This window comes from Pelodiscus sinensis, chromosome 3 (genome assembly GCF_049634645.1).
Source record: "Pelodiscus sinensis isolate JC-2024 chromosome 3, ASM4963464v1, whole genome shotgun sequence".
Classification (NCBI taxonomy): Eukaryota; Metazoa; Chordata; order Testudines; family Trionychidae; genus Pelodiscus; species Pelodiscus sinensis.
Genome location: NC_134713.1, coordinates 174,903,123 through 174,928,329, shown reverse-complemented (window position 1 = coordinate 174,928,329; position 25,207 = coordinate 174,903,123). Strand labels below are relative to the sequence as shown.

The window sequence follows — 25,207 nt, the reverse complement described above, 5'->3', positions numbered from 1 at the left end:
CAGTGCGGTTGGGGGCAGCGGGCACTGCAGGCGGGGGGGGCAGCGGGCACTGCAGGCGGGGGGGGCAGCGGGCACTGCAGGCGGGGGGGCACTGCAGGCGGGGGGGGGCAGCGGGCACTGCAGGCGGGGGGGGCAGCGGGCACTGCAGGCGGGGGGGCACTGCAGGCGGGGGGGGCAGCGGGCACTGCAGGCGGAGGGGGGGGGGTCAGTCTGTGCGTGCCCGGGAGAGCAGCGCGGCCGGGCTCTGGCTGCAGGTGGCAGTGAGGGGACTGATCGCTCCCGCACGTCGGCGATGACTTCAGCAGCCGCCCGTCCCCCAGCCCAGCCGCCGAGGGCTCCCGCCCCGCGCCCGCCAGCGAGCCGGGCCGCCGGGGGGCCAGGCCGGCGCCGCCGCAGCAGCCGGGGCAGAGGCGCCGCACGCAGCGAGGTGAGGGGGCTGCGCAGGCGGGCTCAGCCGGGCGGCCGGGCGAGGGGAAGGCTGCGGTGCCGGGCGCGCCAGGGGCCCTGCGCGCTGCCCCCGCCCGGGGAGTCCGGGCCCCGCTCCCCCGGCCGCAGCGACTCCCATGCCCGGCGCAGGGCAGGGTGCCCCCGGGCGTGTGCGCGTTGCGGAGCCGGGGGGGGGGGGCGGCTCTGACTCGGGCCTGGCCCTTCTCGCAGCGGCCGGGGGAGCTGTGGCCTTGCCGAGGGGAGGTTTAACCAATGCGGGTCCCAGCCGCCGGGGCCGAGGTGAGAGCCCGGCAGCTCCCTCGCCTCCCGAACACCTGCACTTCGGACCGCGGGGGCTAAGCTCCCTGCTCTGACTTTCTCTCTTCGGGGTGTTTACAGGCTTCGCCCACCATGGACTCCCCCTGCCCCACACCGTTGAGTTGAGACGCTGGACTCCCCCATTGGGGGTGGGGGGGTGTTTATTTTTGGGAAGATGAACCTGACACACAGGCTGCAGGACTGGGCCAGCCAAAGGCTCCTGGATCCCTTCAACACCTCGCGACAGCGGCTGCACGCTCTGAGCGGGAACTCCACCTCTTCCTCTTTCCAGGGGGATCTCCAGGAGATCATCCACACAGCCACGCTGGTCACCTGCACCTTTCTGTTGGCCATCATCTTCTGCCTGGGATCCTATGGCAACCTCATTGTCTTCTTGTCGTTCTTCGACCCAGCCTTCAGGAAATTCAGGACTAACTTTGATTTTATGATCCTCAACTTGTCCTTCTGCGACCTCTTCATTTGTGGGGTAACTGCCCCCATGTTTGCCTTTGTCTTGTTTTTCAACTCTGTGAATGGTGTTCCTGATGCTTTCTGCTTCACTTTCCACCTCACCAGCTCTGGCTTCATCATCATGTCTCTCAAGACAGTGGCTGTGATAGCCTTGCATCGGCTCAGGATGGTCCTAGGGAAGCAGCCCAACCGAAATGCCTCCTTCCCTTGCACCCTCCTTCTCACCTTGCTCTTGTGGGTCACAAGCTTCACCTTAGCTATCTTGGCCACCCTGAGAACCCGTAAGTCACGCCTCTGCCTCCCCATGTCCAGCCTGATCAGTGGCGAAGGGAAGATCATCCTCTACTTGTATGTGAGTGATTTCATCTGCTGTGTAACTGTGGTCTCAGTCTCCTATATCATGATAGCTCAGGCCTTGAGGAGAAATGCCCAAGTGAGGAAATGTCCCCCCATCATCACAGTAGATGCCTCCAGACCACAGCCTTTCACTGGACCTCCTGCTTCAGGAGCGGTGGATGGGGTGCAGTGTGCTGTGCCTGCTTTATACAGGAACCAGAACTACAACAAGTTGCAGCACATCCAGACCCATGGCTACAGTAAGAATCTCAGCCAGCTGCCAGCTCCCACAGCCACCAGGCTCCAACTGGTATCTGCAGTCAATTTGTCCACTGCTAAAGACTCCAAAGCGGTGGTGACATGTGTGGTCATTGTCCTCTCTGTCTTAATTTGCTGTGTCCCCCTGGGGATCTCCTTGGTGCAGGATGTGCTTTCCAGTAATGGTGGTTTCATCCTCTACCAGTTTGAGTTGTGTGGATTTACCTTAATTTTTTTCAAATCTGGATTAAATCCTTTTATATATTCCCGTAACAGTGCCGGACTTAGAAGGAGAGTTCTTTGGTGTCTCCAGTATTTAGCCCTTGTTTTTTTCTGCTGTAAGCAGAAGACAAGGCTTCGAGCCATGGGCAAAGGGAGCTTGGAAGTCAACAGGAACAAATCATCCCATCATGAAACCAATTCAGCATACATGTTGTCTCCAAAACCTCAGAAAAAGTTTGTGGACCAAGCTTGTGGTCCTAGTCATTCTAAGGAAAGTGTGTTGAGTCCCAAGGCTTCTGTTGGACATCAGCACTATGCACAGAGCAGCTCAACTCCCATGAATACCCGTATTGAACCATATTACAGTATCTATAATAGCAGCCCTTCCCAAGAAGTCAGCACCCCTAATAGCTTACAGCCAGTGAAATCTACTTTTGGATTTGCCAAATCCTATATTGCCATGCATTATCATACCACCAATGACTTGGTGAGAGATTATGACAGCACTTCAGCTAAGCAGATTCCTATCCCCTCAGTTTAACTTGGAGTATGTCAGAGAAACTTGTCCAAACTTCATCTGGTTTTCTGTCTCCCTTTTATTTTTACTTGTGATTATTCTAAACTCAAGGTATAGTATTATATCTGATTTTGCTACACAGTTGCCAATTTACAAATTACTATTATTGTTAATATTCGGTGATTTAGAGATGAACTAAGAAGTAGAGTATGGTTTCCATGATATTTTCCTGAAAATTTTATAATTTGTCATTACTAAAAGGGCATCTTTTGTACTTGGAATACATTAGAGTGTACTTGGAATACATTAGAGTTATATTAGAGTGTTTTAGTTATTAAATTTTATGCTGACTACTGTACATGTGGAAAGTGTAGGTTTAATTTATATCATGTGACAAAGTATGTAAAAAAACAGACTTTGCCAGCATTATGGTTTGTTATATATTTGCTCTATTTTTAAGAATGCGGAAAACCGTGTTTCCAGTGAATAGGGTGGATGCTTAAGGATTTATTTTTATAAACTAAGTAAAAAAGTTTGTTTTATTGTAGGCATTGAAAGAATGAATAATATTCCTATAATAGGTGTGGCCTGATTAATTTTTCTATGGTAATGTGAATTCCTGGCTTTATTGAAATCAGTGGAAAACTATCGCTGACTTCAGTGGGACCAGGGTTTGACTCATCATTAGCCATAAATAATGGTATATTACTATCTATTCAGAATGATCTTTGCAAGAGGCATTGAAACTTGTTATATGGTAATCTTAATTTCTCTTATTGTAGGCACTGGTTTAATAAAATACAATTTTAGTGGCATATGGAGAAGTGATTTTCAATTGATAAAAGTTAACTTACAATGCCTAATTATAAGTTTTACTTGAGGTACAAATGACTATTGCAATGTCACAGTGCTGCATTTCTTGCTAATGCAATAGCCTATGTAATTTTGTAATTTACAAACTGTTACCTGAGGAGCAGTGTTGTTGTTTGTATTTTGTCTATGCCTTTATATATTTGGAGGATTAGGATATGACATTGCCATCAAATGCGGGTAGAAATGACTAATACCTGAAAAAGGACTACCAAGTAACCATAATATTATTAAAAGCGGCCAGGAGTCCTGTGGCACCTTATAGACTAACTGAGGTGTAGGAGCATAAGCTTTCGTGGGCAAAGATCCACTTCGTCAGATGCATCAGTATAGACCTACACCTCAGTTAGTCTATAAGGTGCCACAGGACTCCTCGCCGCTTTTGCAGATTCAGACTAACATGGCTACCCCTCTGATACTTGACATAATATTATTCTTTTTTCAGATTTTCTTATCTACTAAAACATTTAAAAACATTCTAGTGATAAATTATTTATCATTAAATCAGATTGTCTACTTCTGCATTTTATTTATAGCCCTACATGAGGAACAAAATGTAGACATTAAATATTTTTATATTACCGATAAGTAGTTTTATTGTAACATGTGTATTATGTCAAATCCCTTTTGAAACAGGATGGTTTAATTTTAAAATAAAGATTTTGCTATTATATCGGAAGCCAAAATGTTCAAATTGGTATTCTTAAAGTCTGTCACTTAAATAAGTAGTCTATATTTCAAAAGTGTTTAACACCTCTGAACCCCTGTTGACTTCAGCAGGAGCCCAGGAGCTCTGAAATAATTAACCCATTTGAAAGTTTGGGTGCCTCATTTTAGCCACCCAAGTTTGAAAAAGTTGGTACCTTTAATTAACAAAATTAAAGATACCAACTGTTGGGTTCCAGGGAAATTATTTACTATTTAGAAATAAGAAAAGCATCCTTTCGTAGTAATGTGAATTGTTTTAGCTGGCTTTTTTAGAAACTAAACTATTTTACGGTGTTTCCATCGAAGAATGTCATTTAAATGAACAATTTTCTTAGACAAAATAAAGTGTAATAATCAGTAACTTAAACATAAGTTCTTGCAATAAGCAATCTAAGCAAGTTTCTATCACATGTATAGTTGAAATAATTTCAGTGGTTCTTTTCTCGCTATCCAGATATTTTTCTCTGTGAATGAATAACATGGTCCTTGCTAAAGTGATGATAAAATATAACTAATTAAAATGTCTCATGTTTGTTTTTTTGTCTTTGGGTTACTCCTTTCCACGATGCCCTATACATTGTTTTGTATGGGGGGAGATGATGCTATGGTCTTGATCCTGCAGCTCTCAGACACAATGGCTGTGTCTACACTGCACCCCTTTTCCGGAAAGGTCCCTTATTCCTGATTTTAAGAGGAATAAGGGACCTTTCGGAAAAGGCTTTATTTTCCGAAAGATCCCTGTCTAGACTGGCGCTTTTTTCCGGCAAAGCCCCAAGCTGGAAAAAAGCGGCAGCCATGTTCATGCAAATGCAGCGGGGAAAATGTAAATCCCCGCTGCATTTGCAATTCCGACTTGTCTCATCTGCACCCCTTTTCCGGAAAAGGGGTGCAATGTAGACACAGCCAATGACTTCAGTAAACGACAGTTTTTCTTGGGAAAGGATATTAGGACTGAGCCCCAACTCTGGGAAATGGTTGCAGGATTAGGTGTTATATGTACTTGCACATCTCCTGTTTGGCATTTCTGGCATGTCCAAACCTCCAACTGAAGTCATTGGGAATTTTGAGTGTGCAAGGTTTGCTAGATCAGGTCCAGTGATTGATTTGTTTATGTTCTTTAAATTATGCATTTGCTTTGAATCATGTGAGTTCTATAATGTGACTAAGGGTTAAATCCCGATCACTTTGCTCATAAAAGTAAATATATTGAATATTTGTGTGACGAGTAAAATGAGAAGGATTTGTCCCTAAAACAGAAGGGCCAAAGTTTTATTACTTTCTCAAGATGTTTCACCAAGACACAAAGGAATTGAAATATTTTCAAAATATTTTGTGATATTTTTTCTTAAGTTAATTGCTGATATAACTTTGTATTCCTAATATTTTTTTAAATGTTTGCAGTGTCAGATAATAAAATGTAGAATTTCTGAACTTTTAATTGCAATAAGAAGATTGTCCAGTATGAGTTGTCCTACGCAATAGTAAATAGTAAAGCATTTTATGGAGCTGTATGGATGTGATAATTAGAAAATATGTTATGTTACTGTGCTTTTCGGAAGTAATTCCTTAATTTAAGACTCAGAAGTCTTAGTGATCACAAAGAAGTGATTTTTTATCTTAAGAATGTCTTATTTATTTGTACTATAGTAGCTTCATTAGATCAGGACACCATTATGCTAGACACTGTACACAGAATAAAACATGGTGCTTACTTCATAAAAATGACAGTCTGAGACAAGATGCAACATGTGAATGGTTAGGGAGATGGACCACTCATATTAAGAGAGATTGAAAAGGAAGGAAATGAATAAGAGAGGACATGATAATATTATATAAAATACTGAAAGAGAAGGTAGATCTGGAACTATTGTTCTCTCTGTTTTATAACACAAGATGAGGACATTTGGTGAAACTGAAAAGTGGCTTGTCCTTTTACTGTCACACAGAATTAGACTGGAGAATTCATAGCTGAACTGTCCAATGTCATTGAGTCCAAGCGTCAAAGAGGGATTGGACATTTATATGGGTAATAAGAATATTCAGAGTTATATTAGTTAATGTCAAGACATTTTTGGAAAGGATATGAAACTTCCCGCTTCAGGGTTTAAATCATTTTTTGAGTTAAGGGTTAGGATAAAGGATAGATTATTCCACATCTTCCAAGTGTGGCACTACTTTGCCTTCCTCTGAAACATCTGGTGCTAGCCATTGTCTGAGATGGGATACTCTGTAAAATAAAAGTAAGAAATTAGGGGGGAAACAATAACAATATTAATCAGATATTTGCACAGCCAGATTATTTTCAGTTGTTTAATTTATTTCATAAGATATACAGTAAATCCTTATTGGTTATCTACCTAGTGGTATAATTTTGGCAATTTCTCATAGACTGCATTGAAAAATAGATTTGGAGAGGAGACCCATCAGGGGCCAAAATAACATAGTAATCTGAAGCCTGAGCTTTTAGGGAATAGCAAAGCAATTTGCCTTCATCAGCACCCACATCCCCAAACCTATTAAACTCAACACAGAAACAGAGCACACAGTTGCAGAGGATGGATTCTCCAAGAAATTCTGAAAATTTAAAAAGATAACTCACCAATAAAAAATTTTCTTGTTCACAGCATGGAGAAATCTCTCAAATGCCAAGTGAATTCATGAGAGCCAAATTAGGCAGAAGTGTAAGTGCAGAAGAAAATCAAATGGCAATCAAAGCAGACATTCTGGAGAAGAGCTCTGAGTTTAAGGCAGGGGTGGGCAAAATATGACCTGTGGACCGGATCTGGTCTGTCTAATATTTGTGTCCAGCCCGCCATGACTCTTGGTGAGGCCAAATCTCGGATATTGCGTCTAGTTTTGGCCCCCTATTACAGAAAAGATGTGGACAAATTGGAGGGAGTCCAGTGGAAAGCAACAAAATGTATGTAAAGTTAGAAATATGGAGTATGAAATGGTGCATGGTTTTAAATGTGCAAATGAAAGCCATCAAGGGTGTTTCCAGTGCTCTAACACCTTAATGACTGGGTGATCAACTTAAGACTTGAGAACAACCTTGTTTGTCCTTTATGTGGTTGGTCTCAGAGGCTATGTCTACACTGCAAGCTTCTTGCGCAAGAACTTTTTGCAGATGAGATCTTCCGCAAAAGTTCTTGTGCAAGAGCGCGTCCACACTGCCATGTGCTTTTGCGCAAGAGAGCGTCCACACTGCCATGGATGCTCTTGCGCAAGAAAGCTCTGATGGCCATTCTATGAATGGCCATCAGAGCACCTGTGCTTTTTCCGATAGGGGTTTCTTGCACAAGAAGTCTTGCACAAGAGCTCTTGCACAAAAAGGCTTATTCCTTTTAGAAAGAGGAATAACTCTTGCACAAAAAGCCCTGTCTTCTGATGATCTACTGTACTTTTTCTTGCGCAAAAACACACTTGTAGTGTGGATGTGCCATGAGTTTTTGCACAAAAACAGCCGTTTTTGCGCAAAAACTCTGCAGTGTAGACGTAGCCAGTATGTGATCATCTCAGCTGGTAGGATACCAGTTTAACTGGGTAATTTTCCATTGAAGGTAAGCGAGAGAACAACAGAATCTGTAAAAATAATGGGATACTATCCATCCCTTGGTCTTGATGGCTTTCATTTGCACATTTAAAACCATTCACCATTACATACTCCATATTTCTAACTTTACATACAAGAGTGATACATACATCAAAATAAGATAGGGCATGTCTACACTACCACCCTAGTTTGAACTAGGGTGGTAATGTAGGCAACCGGAGTTGCAAATGAAGCCCGGGATTTGAAATTTCCCGGGCTTCATTTGCATCTCGCCGGGCGCCGACATTTTTAAATGTCCGCTAGTGCGGACTCCATGCCGCGCGGCTACATGCGGCACGGACTAGGTAGTTCGGACTAGGCTTCCTAGTCCAAACTACCATTACTCCTCGTTTCAAATCCCAGGCTTCATTTGCAACTCCGGTTGCCTACATTACCACCCTAGTTCGAACTAGGGTGGTAGTGTAGACATATCCATATATAGATCCAGCAGATTGTGACATTAAAATTGATAGATTACATGAGTTATTTTTGAGTTATGCACACGTGTATACATAAGACAATTTCATAAATCACACTTCAGCAAATGGAAAAAAGATCTGGAGTGCTGGAAAGTATAGAATTTGTAGGTTCTAGAAATCAGAGTCAAGTGAACATGGTGCTCTTGCTCTGAGAGTGGCAGATAAAGCACTAGTGAGAATACAGATGATGTTTGAATCTATATGGCATACAAAAAGAACAAGAGTGCAGATACTTTGTATAGACTTATTAAACAGGGTGGAGGAGTAAGTGTTCCAAGTATTCTAGGGTAGTATCAATCTGGCCAGCTCAAAGTAGCAGTAGACTGGAGGTGCTCTTCTATGGGTGCTCTAGCAGCCAAGTACTGGATCTTTATTAAACAACAAAATTGCAGCAGTGTAAACATTGCTAAAATACTGTGGATCAACAACAACAAAAAATCTTGTCCTCAGGAAATATATATACCTCCTTTAGGTTTAGAATAGAATTAGAGATGAGTTAGTTTTTTCCCCTCACCAATGACATCCATTGGATATAATTCAGATTTTAATTCAAATTGCAAACTAGAAAGCTTCAAAGGTTGTGAGAGCCATAGAATATATACAATTGGCCAATAATTCTGTAAAGAATTTTTCTAACTTTTGTAGAGATCAAAACTAAGTTTGTGACACACTCTTTCTTGGTCCCAATATTTTCAGACATTATGTTTCTTAACTTTAACAGAAATGATTATTCATGATCAGTTAGGACACAAAAATAACAAATTAACATAAATCTTTGAAGAAAACTTTCCTGGTAAAAAGGTTCCATATATAAAACATTGGGGAAAGACTGTAACTCAACAGATTATGCCAGATGAATGGAGTTTCATGTGAAAAATAGGACTAGCAACCTCAATCTGTAGCACTATAAAAGCATTTTTTTAAGATTACTATACCAATGGTCAGGGCTTGACAAACCGCAGTGAAATCTACTCGCCAGCCCCGCACTGCGCATGCGCCAGACCCGCATTGCGCATGTGCGCGCCACTGGTGAACGGGGTGACCGCCTGAAATCTACTCGCTATGGGCGAGTAGATACACTGATTTGTCGAGTCCCGCCAATGGTACCCACAATAGTCTGGTTAAAATATAGATAAGAACATAAGAATGGCCATATTGGGTCAGACCAAAGGTCCATCTAGACCAGTATCCTGTCTTCCGACAGTGGCCAGTACCAGGTACCCCAGAAGGGGTGGACCAAAGACAATGATCAAGCAATTTGTCTTCTGCCATCCTTCTCCAGCCTTTGACAAAGAGGCCAAGGGTACCATTCCTTACCCCCTGGCTAATAGCCTTTTATGGACCTAACCTCCATGAATTTATCTTGCTCTTTTTTAAACTCTGTTATAGTCCTAGCCTTCACAGCCTCCTCTGGCAAGGAATACGACAGGTTGACTGTGCGCTGTGTGAAGAAGAACTTTCTGGGTATGTCTACACTACCCTCCTAGTTCGAACTAGGAGGGTAATGTATGCATACCGCACTTGCTAATGAAGCCCGGGATTTGAATTTCCCGGGCTTCATTAGCATAAGCGGGGAGCCGCCATTTTTAAATCCCCGCTGCTTCGAACCCCGTGCAGCGCGGCTACACGGGGCTCGAACTAGGTAGTTCGGACTACGTTCCTATTCCGAACTACCGGTACACCTCGTTTCACGAGGAGTAACGGTAGTTCGGAATAGGAACCTAGTCCGAACTACCTAGTTCGAGCCCCGTGTAGCCGCGCTGCACGGGGTTCGAAGCAGCGGGGATTTAAAAATGGCGGCTCCCCGCTTATGCTAATGAAGCCCGGGAAATTCAAATCCCGGGCTTCATTAGCAAGTGCGGTATGCATACATTACCCCACTAGTTCGAACTAGCGGGGTAGAGTAGACATACCCTCTTTTATTAGTTTTAAACCTGCTACCCACTAACTTCATTTGGTGTCCTCTAGTTCTTATATTATGGGAACAAGTGAATAACTTTTCTTTATTCACCTTCTCCACACCACTCATGATTGTATATCCCTCTATCATATCCCCCCTCAGTCTCCCCTTTTCTAAACTGAAAAGTCCCAGTCTCTTTAGCCTCTCCTCATATGGGACCCGTTCCAAACCTCAAATCATTTTAGTTGCTCTTTTCTGAACCTTTTCTAATGCCAAAATATCTTTTTTGAGGTGAAGAGACCACATCTGTACACAGTATTCAAAATGTGGGCGTACTATCATTTTATATAGCGGCAGTAAGATATTCTTGATCTTATTTTCTATCCCCTTTTTAATAATTCCTAGCATCCTATTGGCTTTTTTGACTCCTGCTGCACACTGCGTGGACGTTTTCAGAGAACTACCTACGATAACTCCAAGATCTCTTTCCTGATTAGTTGTAGCTAAATTAGCCCCTATCATATTGTATGTATAGTTGGGGTTATTTAGATTGAATGAATGGGGCTAAATTTTGGAGAAATTGTGATGAAAGAGAGATTTTAGGCATGTATAGTGGATGTGTCTAGAGAGTATTGGGATGCAATTGGTAATGAAATATCACAAATTGTTGGATATCAATTACCTAATGATCTCTTGGTACTCTTTTTAGGGCTCCCAAGTGGAAATGGTCACATAAGAGGAAATGCAGAATTAATTTACCATCTGCTAAAAGCTGCTCAGCTATTTAAAAGAAAAAAAAAACTGTTTCTTGCTCCTCTTTAATTCCATTGTCTCCTTAGACCATGAACTCTTAGGATATGGCCCATCACTACTTGTTTTTCTCAAAAGAACTAGTACAGGTTGAACTTCCCAAATCTGGGACTCTCTGGTCCGGCAAGGCCATGGATGTTGCTGTACCAAAGAGTCCTGGAGGAAGCAGGAGCAATGCAGACCTGGGGAACCTCAGCTGGGCCAGGTAGCATCTGGGGAGCCCCTGCCCTGGCTGGGGAACCCTGGCATCAGCAGGGACAGAAGGAATTTGGGGAGCTTCCAGCGTGGCTGGGAATCCCCAGTGTTAGTGGGGCCAGCCAGCAGCCAGGGAGCTCCCACTGCAGCTAGGGAACCCCTGCTGTTAGCAGGGCCAGGTGACCGGGGAGTCCCAGCTTCAGCTGGGGAACCCCTGGCTGCAGCGGGGCTGCCTGACTGTAGGCAGCCCTGGCCAGGAATCCCAGCAAATTCCCACTGGCAGTGGGGCTGGAGTGACCCGGGCAGCCACTGCCGGGGAATCCTCCCTGGCTGAAGCAGGGCTGGTGGAGTTCGGAATCCCCAGTAGCAGCAGGGGCCAGCCCTAGTAGTGGGGCAGGGCAGCCAGGTGCCCCAACAGTGGAACCCCCAGCAGCAGTAGGTTCAGTGGCACTGGGTGGCCCCAGCCAGGAACTCCAGGGAACAGGAACACCCTGCGATAGCAGGACTGGCAGCGCCTAAGCAGTCCCCACTGAGAACCCCAGGAGACCTTGGGGCAGCAGGGTGGGGAGCCGTGCTGGGCCAGTGTTAGGGGAGCCAGCAGCAGGATAGGGATCCCCAATGAGAGGAGCCTGGGAGTGGGGCAGCCAGCAGGGGAGCACTGACCTCTGCTGATCCAGCAAACTCCCTGGTCCAGAACAGCTCAGGTCCCGAGGTTGCTGGATCAGGGAGGTCCAACCTGTATCATAAACAAATGACTAACACTAATAGTTTGTGCCTGGTGTTTTATGCATGAGGTGGCATGGAAGAAAGCAAAAGAAGTTTGTGGGATAAATGTACAATCAATAGTGACTGCCAGATAACCTGTGCTTATTTATATGAGCATAATTATAGGTTATAATTAAAAAAATGTTTATGATATTGTAGCAGGTTTTTCAGTTCTTCACTTCCACTGGTTATGATTAATTTCTATTCACATTAGGCTGTTTGATGACATAGTGTTTCTCTGTATATATTTTTCATTTCTGAACTATAAAATCTGATGTGTCATATAATTATTCAAAATAGAGTACTTACATGAGGTTAAGAAGTTATTAGAGAAGACTTGACACTTCAGTGCTATTTGTGGCCTCTTTACAATAAAACTAAGATAACTTCTAAACTGAAGATCTCAGGTCTGAAGGCCTGGGTTTTCTACCCCGATCTCTATCTACAGTCTAGTGGCACGTAGGTCATGTCCACACTATAGTGTTATTTAGAAATAACAAGGTGAGCATCCACACAGCAAGCTTGCTATTTCTAAATTATTTCAAAATAACAGGCTTCTCATTCCAGAATAATAAATCTCCATTTCACAGGGAATAATGCCTATTTAGAAATAGCTGTTCTGAAATAGGGGTGTGTGGATGGTGCAGTTGTGCTTATTTCAAAACAATTGGCCTCCAGGACTACGTCTACACTGGCCCCTCTTCCGGAAGGGGCATGTAAATTTCACGAGTCGTCGTAGGGAAATCCGCGGGGGATTTAAATATCCCCCGCGGCATTTAAATAAAAATGTCCGCCGCTTTTTTCCGGCTTTTAAAAAAGCCGGAAAAGAGCGTCTAGACTGGCCCCGATCCTCCGGAAAAAGTGCCCTTTTCCGGAGGCTCTTATTCTTACTTTGAAGTAAGAATAAGAGCCTCCGGAAAAGGGCACTTTTTCCGGAGGATCGGGGCCAGTCTAGACGCTCTTTTCCGGCTTTTTTAAAAGCCGGAAAAAAGCGGCGGACATTTTTATTTAAATGCCGCGGGGGATATTTAAATCCCCCGCGGATTTCCCTACGACGACTCGTGAAATTTACATGCCCCTTCCGGAAGAGGGGCCAGTGTAGACGTAGCCCAGGGCTTCTCACAGCTGCCCTGGTGGCCACTCTGGTCATACCCCTCAAAACTCTATAGTTTCCCTCCCCCTGCAGGGTTTAACGCTGCAGCCACAGAGGAAACAGCTCGTTGTACAATGCAGGCCGTGACAGTCCTGTGCCACACTGCAGGCCCCATTTCTTCAGCAATGACTGACCCCAGGGCTCCCACCAAACCCCCCAGGGCTGCTAGTGAGCTGGCAGCCAATTCCCAAGCCCCTGCCCAGGGGTGGAAGAAGAGGGCCCCTTCCTGGTATGGTATAGAGATCCTGGATCTCATTGAGGTCTGGGAAGAGGAGGCTAACCTGCAGGATCTTCACACCGGACACAGGAATGCCAATGTGTACAACTGGACGGCTGCCAGCCTGAGCCAGAAGGGCCCCATGTGCACCCAGGAGCAAGTGTGCATGAAAATTAAAGAACTCAGGTAGGCCTACATGAAGGCCAGGGAATGGAGTTCCTGCTCAGGGGTGGCACCCTAGTTGTGCTGCTACTTTGAGCAGCTGCACTGCATCCTGGGAGGAGGATTGGTCCCTTCTCATCTCCCCACCCTCCTGTTGTGGACTACTGCCTGCAGACACTCAGCGTGAGCTTCCTGAAAGGAGGGGCTGTGCTCAAGGAGGACAAGAACAAAGTGGAGGAGGTAGATGAGGTCAGCCAGGAGGTCATCATATAAAGCACATGAGATCTTTTATAGGGGAGAAAGAAGCATGCCACATGTATTGAGAATTCAACAATTAGCATATGCTTTTCAGTCACCCACACATACATACACCATGTACACAGTTCCGCCAGTCAATGTTATAGTTACCACTCCAGAGTCTGGATCAATCTAATGGCCAGACAGATTGATCGCGGAGAGGAGCCGGGCTTTGTCGATCGCAATCTGAATGCTCCTGGAGTTGAGGGCAAGACGAACCCCAAGTCCCATGGCAAAGCACCTTGTTCTTATAGTCCTTTTTCTCTGTTGAAGTCTATGGATTGTGCTGTGTTAGTTTGTGACTGGTTACGTTAACATTCCACAACACTTCTGAGAGGGTCCTCCTGTCCTGGATTGAGTTAATCAATTGTCTTAGGGGTGCCAGTCTCCACCTTAGGGTTGTCAGTCTGCCCTTCCTTAATCATGGATGCGCGTTGATGGTTCTCTGGCGTCGATAAGTCTCTTAAATTTCTTCACCCCCTCCTCTCTTGAGCATCTGGTTTTAACAATGGCCTTCACACCTTATCTTTTTCTGATGCATACATTCCTCATTCACACAAACAGTCTTTTACAGAGATCTTCAAAGGTATACAAACAGCAGTGTTTTATATTGAGCAATAAAAAAGCATTGTAAATTAAACCTTACTAAATCTTGTAATCAAAACAGTTCACATTGTGGCCCGGGCCTTCAACATTCCTCTAATCTTATTAACATAGACACAATACAAGATCCTGTCTCTCACTAAACCTTAAAACAAAGAAATGTATATTTAACTAAAGGGCCTAATGGTCTGTCCCTGCCTGAACCTCAGTACAGTCACTGGCAGTCTGTCAGATGCGTTTCTACCAGTGCCCCAGAGGGTCACAAAAAAGGGTGGCTGGCTGGCTGAAATTAAGTCATACATTACTACATTATTAAACCTGAACTATAAATATAAAATCCCACTCCTACACTGTTGACCGCCTAGTTTCTGCGATTGAGTGGACCAGCAACCGCCCTCCCCCCACATCCACTCCTTCCCATGTCCCCCCTATATCTACTCTGTCCCAAGTCCCTCCCCACACCCACTGTGCCCCTACCCCTCTGGCTTGTCCCTCTAACCCTCCTGGGGCCATCGAGGCCACACACGAGGAAAAGGGACCACCCAAGGGAAGCACCAGTTCCATTCCCATCCCTGAGCCCCTCCTCCCCCTGGCAGCTTCTTTCCCCAGTCTCTCCCCAGTTATATTTACTCCACATTTTAAAAAAAGACAATTTATTGTTTCAAACCAAAACCCTGGTTTATTTTATCTTCAGGGAAGGGAAGGAGGAGGAGGGTGGGAAGGGAGGGGTGGGGGACGAAAGACACAGACAGCCATCAATGGCCCCCCAGTGCAGTTGGGGACGCCCATGGAAGCAAAGCCGGCGATGATGGGGTCCACATCATCCAGGATGATCACTCTGCACAGCAGGATGGTGTTGATAGCCCCCACCATCTGTAGAAGGATAAAAACAGAATCACAGAGTTGCCAGAGCCCTTGGGAGGTCCCCGAACCCAAACCCCTTCCCACAGCAGGATCAACCCCAACTACCTCATCTCTGTGACGGGTGGGACGGAAAAACCTGCAGGAGGGGGAGTCAACCCCCGCTTCCCTAGGGAGCCCCATTCCAGTTTTTCACCACCCTCCTGGGACAATCGTAGTAGAGTCACACCTGCATGAGCATGGCCCCGATGGTCGATCTCTCCACACGGAACTGGTTCCCGACGGAGCGGTAGCTGTCTGGTGTGGTGAGTTTCCAAATAGCAATGACAACATGCTTCTAGAGAGGGATGGTGGGGTCACATGTGTGTGTCCCATTGTCTGAGGGCGGAGCGAGCCACTCACACAGCTCCAGGAAGGTGTCCTTCTGCATGTGGAAGTTCTGGAGCCACTGCTGGTCATCCCACCATTCCATGATGAACCAGTCCCGTCAGTCGGAACTGGTGTCCCAGTGCTAGACATGGTGCACAATGTGCAGGGGAGAGTGGAGGGGCTGTGGCGCATGACAGGCTTGTGGAGTGGGGTGAGGAGGTGCCCCAGAATGAGCTGCTGGTCCTGCAGTGCCACATGGGAAGCCTGCATTAACTGTGCCAAGAGGTGCAGCATGAGGCCTAAGAGCTGGTGAATGCTTTGCAGCAGGTCCGGCTCCATGGCAGAAGTGCTGTGATGTCTGCAAGGGCAGCCAGAGCACACAGTGAAAAGAGTTTGCTCTTCCTTGATGAGGTAGGCAAAGGTGAAGCGTCTGAGATATGGCTGCAGAGGGGAGCCCCTTTAAGCATAAGCCTCAGCCTCAGACACCAGCTACAGAAGTGAATGCTGTCCTGATGCCCTGTCCAGAGTGCTTTTGGGGGGGCCTTAAATGCGATTCAAGCACCAATGTGGATGTGCTATTTCGATGGGTATTTATAGTGTGGACACGCTATTTTGAAAATAGTTATTTCCAGAGTTATTTTGAAATACAGTAAACTTCCGATAATACGGCACCTTTAGGACCCAAGGGGTGCTGGATTATCACATATGCCGGACGATCGGAAGGGGGGGCTATGAGGGGTCTTGGGGGGTAGGGGGGATGCCATCCCAGACCCCTCATAGCCCCCCCTTCCGATAGTCCGGCTCTTCCCCAGGCATCCCCGATTCAGCCGCTGCTGGTCAGTTTCAGAAGTGGCTGAATGGGGAAGCCGGGGGCAGAGCAGCTGGGGTGCTGCCGGGTTGGTCCCGCAGCCCCGAGGGACAGCACTACAGGACCAACCCGGCAGTACCCCAGCTGCTCTGCCCCCGACTTTCCCATTCAGCTGCTGGTCAGTTTCAGCAGCGGTTGAATCGGGGAAGCCGGGTGCAGAGCAGCTCCAATTGTCCGGCTGCCCGGAGCACTTCCGGGTTCCTAATGGTGCCAGACCATCAGGAATGCCGGAGCTTTGGATGCCGGACCAATGGAGTTTTACTGTAGCTTATTTTAAAATAAGTGTATAGTGTGGACATACTCTTAGAGACCAACAAAGTATATATATTTTCTTGTATATTGTTAGTCTCTAAGGTGCCACAGTACTATAAATATAAAAGCCCTTATTTCAAAATAAACTCCCCTTATTTTAAAATAAGAGGAGCATCCACACTGCCAAGCCCGTTATTTCAAAATTAGGGGTTGATCATTTCGATATAATAACTCCCTGTTTTCCACGAGGAGTAACGCTTATTTAGAAATAGTTATTTCAAAATAGTGATAGTGTGGATGCTCCACTGCTGCTATTTTGAAATAACTCCTCAGAGTCATTCAAAGTAATTGCTCCCCAGTGCTTCCTGGGGCTCTAAGTTGAAGTAGCATGTCCACATTAAGGGAGCCTGTATTGGACTAATTTTAAGGCCTCCTTATACTGTGGACATGCTAATTCAAAATAGTTATTTCAAGAGTTATTATTTCAAAATAAGTTATTTTGAAATAATTTCCTAGTATAGACATGCCCTAAAGGGCCACAGGACTATTTGTTTTTAAAGTTACAGACTTGACACAGCTACTCCTCTGAGACATCTATCTACAGTCACATCAGTATGTGTGTTGTGGTGGAATCTTTACAAAGCAGAACAAGAGAAACTATGAGAAAATCTTCAGGTTCAGTGAAAGCCACAAACAGTAAGGCTGCGTCTAGACTGGCATGATTTTGCACAAATACTTTTAACGGAAACATTTTTCCATTAAAAGTATTTGTGCAAGAGAGCGTCTATACTGGCATGTGCCGTTGCGCAAAAGATTTGCTTTTGCGCAAAAGCATCCATGCCAGTGTAGACACACTCTTGTGCAAGAAAGCTCCGATGGCCATTTTAGCCATCGGGCTTTCTTGCGCAATAAATTAACATTGCTGTCTACACTGGCCTTGTTGCGCAAGAATACTTGCGCAAGAGGGCTTATCCCTGAGCGGGAGCATCAGAGTATTTGCGCAAGAACCACTGATTTTGTACATTACAAAGTCAGTGTTCTTGCGCAAATATTCGTGGCCAGCGTAGACAGGCGGCCGCTTTTGCGCAAAATCATGCCAGTCTAGACGCAGCCTAAGAGTGTTTAACTCTAGGCACACCTGTGTAGCTTGGAGACTTTGACCTAAGAACCAAATGTAAGGTTTAAATTTGAAGCCATTGAAGACTGACATAGCCAAGCACATCAAGTGCAATGAAGTGAAAGCTGCATTAGAGAGAGAACTGTACTAACAGCCTTGGTATGAGTTATTTACCCTGGCTGCAGTTGGTCTGTCCAGCTTGCTTTCCTGGACAGAGAGAGAATGTAGTGTTGTAATGGTGTAGGCTGGGTACATGTAAACAGCTGGGGCTAAGGTAGGGAATGTGGTTGGGGAGAAGAGGTGTTAACCTTGGAAGCCAGACATAGTCCAAGGTATATACCACAGAATATTTCTGATTAATCAAACAGATTCTATGTAAGGCAGAATTTAATTATAACTTTACTAGCAAATACAATTGAAAATTGTAACTCCGCATTCTTCCCTACAGAACATTTTAGTTGAAATCCTCAGCTGAGTAGAGTTTAGAAAATAGTTTCCAAAATAGGGACTATATACCTCATAATTGTGAAAATGATATATATAAATGCCACCATTTCCTTTTAAAATATCAGCACTCTAAACCTAATGGATCAAATTCAGCTCAGGGGTAAGAAAGAGCAACTGCCATTGAGCCAGTGTGCCTACTCATACCTCACACCAGGCTAAATGTGGCTGATTGTATTCACTTGCTGATTAATTCATAAGGGTACTGTTTTTGCTCAAATATAACTCAGTTACTCCAGTTTTTATACTGTTGGTAGGGATTGGAGAATCAGCCGCACTGGTGGAATGGCCTCACAGTAGGTGCAACCCTGCACTTCAGCCCTGCACTGAAGCTAAGGGAAAGACCTTGGCCCAGCTGGCTGAGAAAGCCCTGCCCCCACAGCCCTGCTGGGCATGCTCCCTCTGAGCCTATAAAAGCCTCTGGAGCAGTTCAGTCAGGTTGGACTACTGAAAGGAAGGAAGCTCAGGGACAGTGCTAGAGATGGAGGAAGGAGCGAAGCAAGACCACCGGACTGAGAGGAGGCCCAGAACTGGAATGAGAGCACAAAGAATGCAGCTACCAGAGGATGGTAGGAAGTAACCCAGGGTGGGAAATTGTTCTCTGGGTGCTTAGTGTGTTGTGGCAGGATTCCCAGCTGAGCAGGCAGTGGATCATGCCACTGCCATCAGGATCTGGGGCTGGGACCTGGTGGTGTAGGAGGGCCTGGCTCCCCCATCCCCTCTATAGCTAACTCATGGGGGTGATGTTTTTCAACAGGCCTCTGGACTGGGCCTCTAGGCCCTATTACCCCTAGTAAAGGGGCTTGTGTATACACTGGCTACTAGACTGTATTACCCTTGGGGAAGGGGATGTGCCTCGAGGGGCTCTGAGGATAGGCTGCCCCTTGACAGTAGGACAGGAGTATTTCTGACTTGCAGTAACACTGAGGCTGTCTTATAATCAGTAGTAACCATAGTGCCAATTCTTCTGTGGCACCAGGCCCATCTCAGAAGGGGCCCATATCTCTTGCTTCCTCCCCGCTGTGTAGTAGGAGCCTGCAGAGCATGATGGGGTGGTAGCGGAGAGCCCAAGATACCCTGGGAGCTGTAGTACTTTGGCCAGCTCCCTGCCTAGAGAGCAGGGAAAGGATTACATTTCCCAGTATTCCCTTGGTCTCTAGCAACAGGAGGGGGAGGAAATGGGGAAGCTGTGAGACTTGTGCACAACACTTGCTGTGAATGGAGAGCTGGCTGCTAGAAAGGGGGCAGTGTTGTGAGTGGGGAATGCGTGCACAAGGGAGTAGGCAGGTTTGGCCCAGATATCCCCATCAGAAGACTTCCCCAGACTGGTTTAGGGATGCTGAGGGCCTCAGTTTGCCTCCCCAAAGAAGGAATCAGGTGGACTGAGTGGTCTGTGCACCTCTGATTGAAAACTAGCAAGGGAGCTTTTTGGAACCCACCAGGAAGGTTAATAAAGTAAGGGAGGGAAGGCTTTACTAGAGGGCCTGGGCAGCTTTTGGTACAATATCAGGCACACAGGAGAATTTGACTCTTTCCACAGCCATGGAAACAGAAATTGGCTTTTCCATTCCATATTTATCTAATACTCAGAAAGGAAATCTATCACCTGCCTTCCAGATTTTAACGTGAGTACTCAAGTTGAATTTGGGTTGCTGTTGCATCTTTTCTCCAAAATCATATACTGATCCACTCGCAATTGTTGTAGAAATAGTAGGATGAAACCGAGCAACAAATGCTGGCATCTTCCCAGTGGTAACTGGGACTGGAATTCCTATTTTCAACCCCCATTACCATTTGTTTTAGTTTTCTTCTTTTAAAAAGACTGTAATATTGCATTGGTGATTTCACCACAGAAACAAAGAGTGGAACCAAAGAACAACAAAGCACCTGAACTTTTCCTCAGTATATGGGACAGTCTTACAGTATGGATTCAGATATTCTCCAATCACACATACTGAAAATTGTTCCACTTTACTGCAGTCTTGTAACCATGGAGGAGCTAGTCCTGTGTTCTGTGCACTTCTGAAGTGCTTTCCTTTTGAAACCATAGTATGTGGTATTTGCAGCCCTTGTAAACTAATTGGGTGGGAGGCCTCTTAGAAAAAGTTAAGTGCTGCAGGAGATGTTGATTATTCACTAAGTAATGTGAGATCCTCCTGTTACAATAATAGTGCAGCACAGAATGCACTTTGCAGCTAGAATTTAGACTGGGTCTTTGCTACTATGAAAAGATTCTCACTTCAGCAGGCTTTGGGCAGAGCTGGTTATACATGGGGTAATGCGATTATTTACATAAAGTCCTGGTCCCACAGTGGAGGGAGGTGGTGTGAACTTATGACAGAGCTACTGCTCAGAAGTGGGAATCTCTTGGCACCCCAGCCTCCAAAATCATTCAGGCTGCCCTTTCTGCATGACTGGGTGCTAACTGAGGGGTGCATGGATTGGGGGCTTCTGTTGCAGGGTGTGACGGCGCATTGAGGGTCCCCCATCTCCTGCACCCCGAAATGGCACAAACAGACTGCACCAGCCGGTGGAATAGAGGAAGTTTATTGCCTCTCCAGGTTACAGCACAGCACAGATGTAGTCTGGTCACAGAGCTGGGCTAGGATGCCTCAGGCCCCCTTGAGATGGGGGAGACTGGGCCCCTAAACTCCAGCCCCTTTCCCTAGGCTGTCTCCTCCATGCTCCCAGCCAGCAACTAACTAACTCTCTTCCAGCCCTGCCCCCCAGCCAGGGCAGCATTCCACCTTCCTTTGTTCCTCTCCATGGGGGGTGTCTGGCCATACTGGTTTGCATAGTGACTCATCCTGTTTTGCTGGGTCGTGGTACCCACCGCAGCCAGTGGGGGTTACCCCAGAGCCAGCAGCATAGAAACCAGCCAGGTACCCCCACTACGTCACACAGGGCATCTCAGGTACTTAAAGCCATGGCCTAGAGGGAAGCACTGAACTTGTCTGACACTTCCTAGGGCCAGTGCTGAGGATTTGAGTCCCAAGTGCTGCCATTTCAAGTTTAAAATATGCTCAGACTTGGAATTGCCACGCCTCCCATAGCTATTAGCTGCAGCTAAGGCTGGCAGCTGGCATTTGGCCCCATGACTGTAGCCCGAGATGTGGCAGGTGGCTTTTATTATTGGGACCATTAAGCTAGGAGCAGGTAAAGAAAGTGGAGTTAACTTTGGTGGTCACCAGCAGGAAAGGAGGGTGAAGGGGAGCAGGAGAGAGGTTGAAGGTCAGGCTTGCAGGGGGTAAAAAAAGTTCCAGCTGACTAGGGAGCATGTCCAAGATAAAAGGAAAACAAGCAGGGGGAAAGGAGGTGGTAACCAGGTACAAGACTAGCACAGAGAAAGGAACAGGAGGAGAAAGGCAGGTGACTTCAGGTTCCAGGAGCTAAGTGCTCACTTTGGGGAAATGATGTTTGCTCAAATAGAAGGATGGCTTGTGAGAGGATTTGTCAGAGTTGAGCAGGTATCTGCTGGCTGTTGAACTTTATGGAGCTGAGACCAGGACCACATAGAGTGACTTGTGAAATAGGCTGGTCCTAGAGACATGGCCATAGAATGTCTTGAGGAAGGAGATAAACCTATGGGCTGTGTCTAGACTGGCCATTTTTTCCGGAAAATCAGCCACTTTTCCGGATAAACTTGCCAGCTGTCTTTACTGGCCGCTTGAATTTTTGCAAAAGCACTGACTTCCTACTGTAAGAAATCAGAGCTTTTTGCGGAAATACTGTGCTGCTCCTGTTCAGGCAAAAGTCGCTTTTGCACAAAACTTTTGTGCAAAAGGGCCAGTGTAGACAGCTCAGATTTGTTTTGCGCAAAAAAGCCCCGATTGCGAAAATGGCGATCGAGGCTTTTTTGCACAAAAGCACGTCTAGATTGGCCACTGACGCTTTCCTGCAAAACGTGCTTTTGCAGAAAAGTGTCATGCCAATCTAGATGCTCTGTTCCGAAAATGCTTTTAACGGAAAACTTTTTCGTTAAAAGCATTTCCGGAAAATCATGCCAGTCTAGACGTAGCCATGGAGTGTTTCCCTGGATTATGAAATTTCTGCTCGCTGTGGACACCGGTAAACCCAGATTTAAGAGGGCAGACTATTGTCAGCTCTGTTACTTAAGATTCTGATTCATGGGAATATGACAATTTACTGGTGTGGCGCTTGCTGTGGAACGTAAGAATCAATTCAAGGCTGTACAAAGCCCTTCAGATCTAGACAGGCTTGCTCCAGTCCCTAAAAGACTTTCTCTACTAAGAGAGGCTTGGATTAGGGCTTAGTTGAGCTAGATATAGAGGTGTACAAGGGGGTGTATTTCCTTGTTCAATTCTGAAATCGATTCTGCATCCCTGACCTGGACAGATACAGGAAATACAATCTTTGACTTCCAGAGTTATGGAAAATAACCTTCCTAACCTCTTTGGGTATGTCTATACAGCAGGGCTAACTCTAATTTTGTATCTTAAATCGAAATAGTTTATTTTGAAATTGGGTATGTCCACATAGCACTTATTTTGAAATAGAGCACTCTTCCTCCGTCTTCCTTTACTACTCATACAATGAGGTTTACAGAAGTTGGAGTAAGAAGCCCGTTATTTTGAAATAATGGGCTTGCTGTGTAGACATGCAATATGTTATTATTTTGAATGTCAGTTATTCCAAAATAATGCTGCTGTGTAGACATACCCTTGAGGAAACAATCGTAGAAACCCTGCTGTGCATTACCTCCACTTAACTAAGTGGAATATGACAAGGACTGTCATCCCTGATGTCATAAACGACAGGATTTTGTTTGGACAATGTCAATATTGCACCAAGTGGTGCTGCAACCAACTTGTCCCCATCCTCCAGTGACACCTGCACAACACTCTCAAAAGCTGAGCCTCGGAGCTTAAAATCATGGTCTGAACAAAGAAGCTGGATTGATTGTTTATTACAACAATCTGTAACCTACTACCACCCTACCTTTGTTGCTTCCACTTCCTTTTTCCTCCCTATGACCAGAGGGGTATTAATGAGTGTTTCATCTTGTATGGTTCCTTGAAATGTGTGTTAATTCCTTGTGCTAAACTGTCTGTTCCACGCTGTATTTAGCGGTGACACTGATTGTTTCGGAGACCTGAAGAAGAGCTCCGTGACAGCTTGTCGCTCACCAATAGAAGCTGGTCTAATAAAAACTATTACTGTACTCACGTGGTCTTGCTTATGCATAAATATTTAATGTTTTTGTCGCTTCTCAGATTCATAGGTGATGATAATCTAAATTAAGTTAGACTTTGACTATCAGTTGCCTTTTCTTTTTCTGGCTGTGAAATCCCTGCTGTAGTAATGCAATGAGCTTTGAGTCAATGTATAAGACCTGACAATCATAGGGTTCTTTGAAACTGGAATTTCCTATAGAAGTATTTAATCAGTCAGTCAATGAACAGGATATGGAGATTAGCATAATTCAATTGAACTATTTGGTATTGCATATAACGCCATCATTTACTCACTCAGCCCCAAGATTTTAACATGTTGGTTGGTTGCTTTTTTAGAAAAGTGCACGTTCCTCAGACGCAGCATTGCTTTTCTGGGATACCTCCGGAAAAGCACTGTAGTCTAGACATGGGCTACATCTAGGGCATCTGCTTGTTGGGTGTATACATATATTGTTAGCAATTTGGATTTTATATAGACAGTTTTTCCAAGACTCTGCTTACCATATACAGTAATGAGTAATCTTTGTAATGTTCCCTAGAGTGCTTTAACATAGTGCCAGCTTAACCATTACAGTGTTAAAGCACACTAAGAACGCTGCTCGTTTTTATGACATGGATTAACAAACATGCTTTGGAACACACAATGTGTGCTTTAGAAGTCATACCACCATTATATTACACCAGTGTACACAAGCCTGTAGATAAAAATAACCATCCTCAGTGTTTTGTGGTGTTTAATCCAATAAGTACCAATTTCTCTGATCTTAATTTAAAAAAAAAGCAGCTGCTTTTGCGGAAAAACTTGCCAGTCTAGACACAGCCTCTGTGTGTGTGCTGGATCCTTGTTTGGTTCTACTTCTACTACAAACATGAACGAGAAATATACTAGGAACAGACTTCAAAGGGTGTCGGGATTGGGGGCTGGGCCAGCAGGCTGAGTGTTTGTAGGTTTGCCAGGTGTTTGGTATTTTCTGATTTTTTTTTTAACTGGACAGGAGGCGAAAATACTGGACATGTGGCAAGCCTAAGCGGAAAGGGGGCATCTTACCTGGGATTTCCATACAATGTAGGTGGAGGGGTAGCTGATGGCTTGGAGTGGAGAGGCTCTCAGAGGTAGGGGCTGCCGGGGAGGAGCAGGACTCAAGTCTAGGAGACAGGGTCAGCCAGCAGGCTCCGGGGCCAGGCGCACATGGTGCCAGTGCTACTGGCGCAGTCACGGCATCTCCTGTGCCCCTTTAAATGGGCAGGGCGGGGCTAAGCATTGCCGGGGGAGGGCAGGAGCAGGACAGAAGACAGGGGCAGCTTCAGGGTGCATTGGTGCTGCCAGCTGGCTGCACACAGCCGCTGCGTTTCCTGGCATTTCCTGGGCCGTGGCCCTTTAAATTGGCAGGGCGGGGCTAGGCTAGGCATTGCCGGGGCAGCACCAGCTGCTTACCTGAAATGCCGCTCCTGGCAAAGTGCCGCCCCAAGCACCTGCCTGATTTGCTGGTGACTAGAGCCAGCCCTGCTTCCTGTATAAACGAGAAGTCCTGTGGCACCTTATAGACTAAGATTTATTGGAGAAATGCATCTGACGAAGTGGGTCTTTGTCCACAAAAGCTTATGCTCTACTAAATCTGTTAGTCTATAACGTGCCACAGGATTTCTCATTGTTTATACAGATTCAAACTAACAGGGCTACCAGTCTGATACTTCCTGTAAAAATACTTTAATCTCCTCTATTAATAACAAATTCAATGATC

The 25,207-nt window shown here is 45.6% G+C and overlaps 1 protein-coding gene across 1 annotated transcript; it reads left to right on the top strand.

Annotated features, from left to right (window-relative positions):
• The first annotated feature begins 217 nt into the window (after window positions 1-217).
• GPR75 (G protein-coupled receptor 75) lies at window positions 218-4,651 on the top strand. Its single transcript, XM_075925475.1, has 2 exons — window positions 218-427; window positions 826-4,651. Exon 2 carries the CDS (start codon window positions 920-922, stop codon window positions 2,570-2,572), a length of 1,653 nt encoding a protein of 550 aa, XP_075781590.1. The 5' UTR covers window positions 218-427; window positions 826-919; the 3' UTR covers window positions 2,573-4,651.
• The last annotated feature ends 20,556 nt before the right edge of the window (window positions 4,652-25,207 follow it).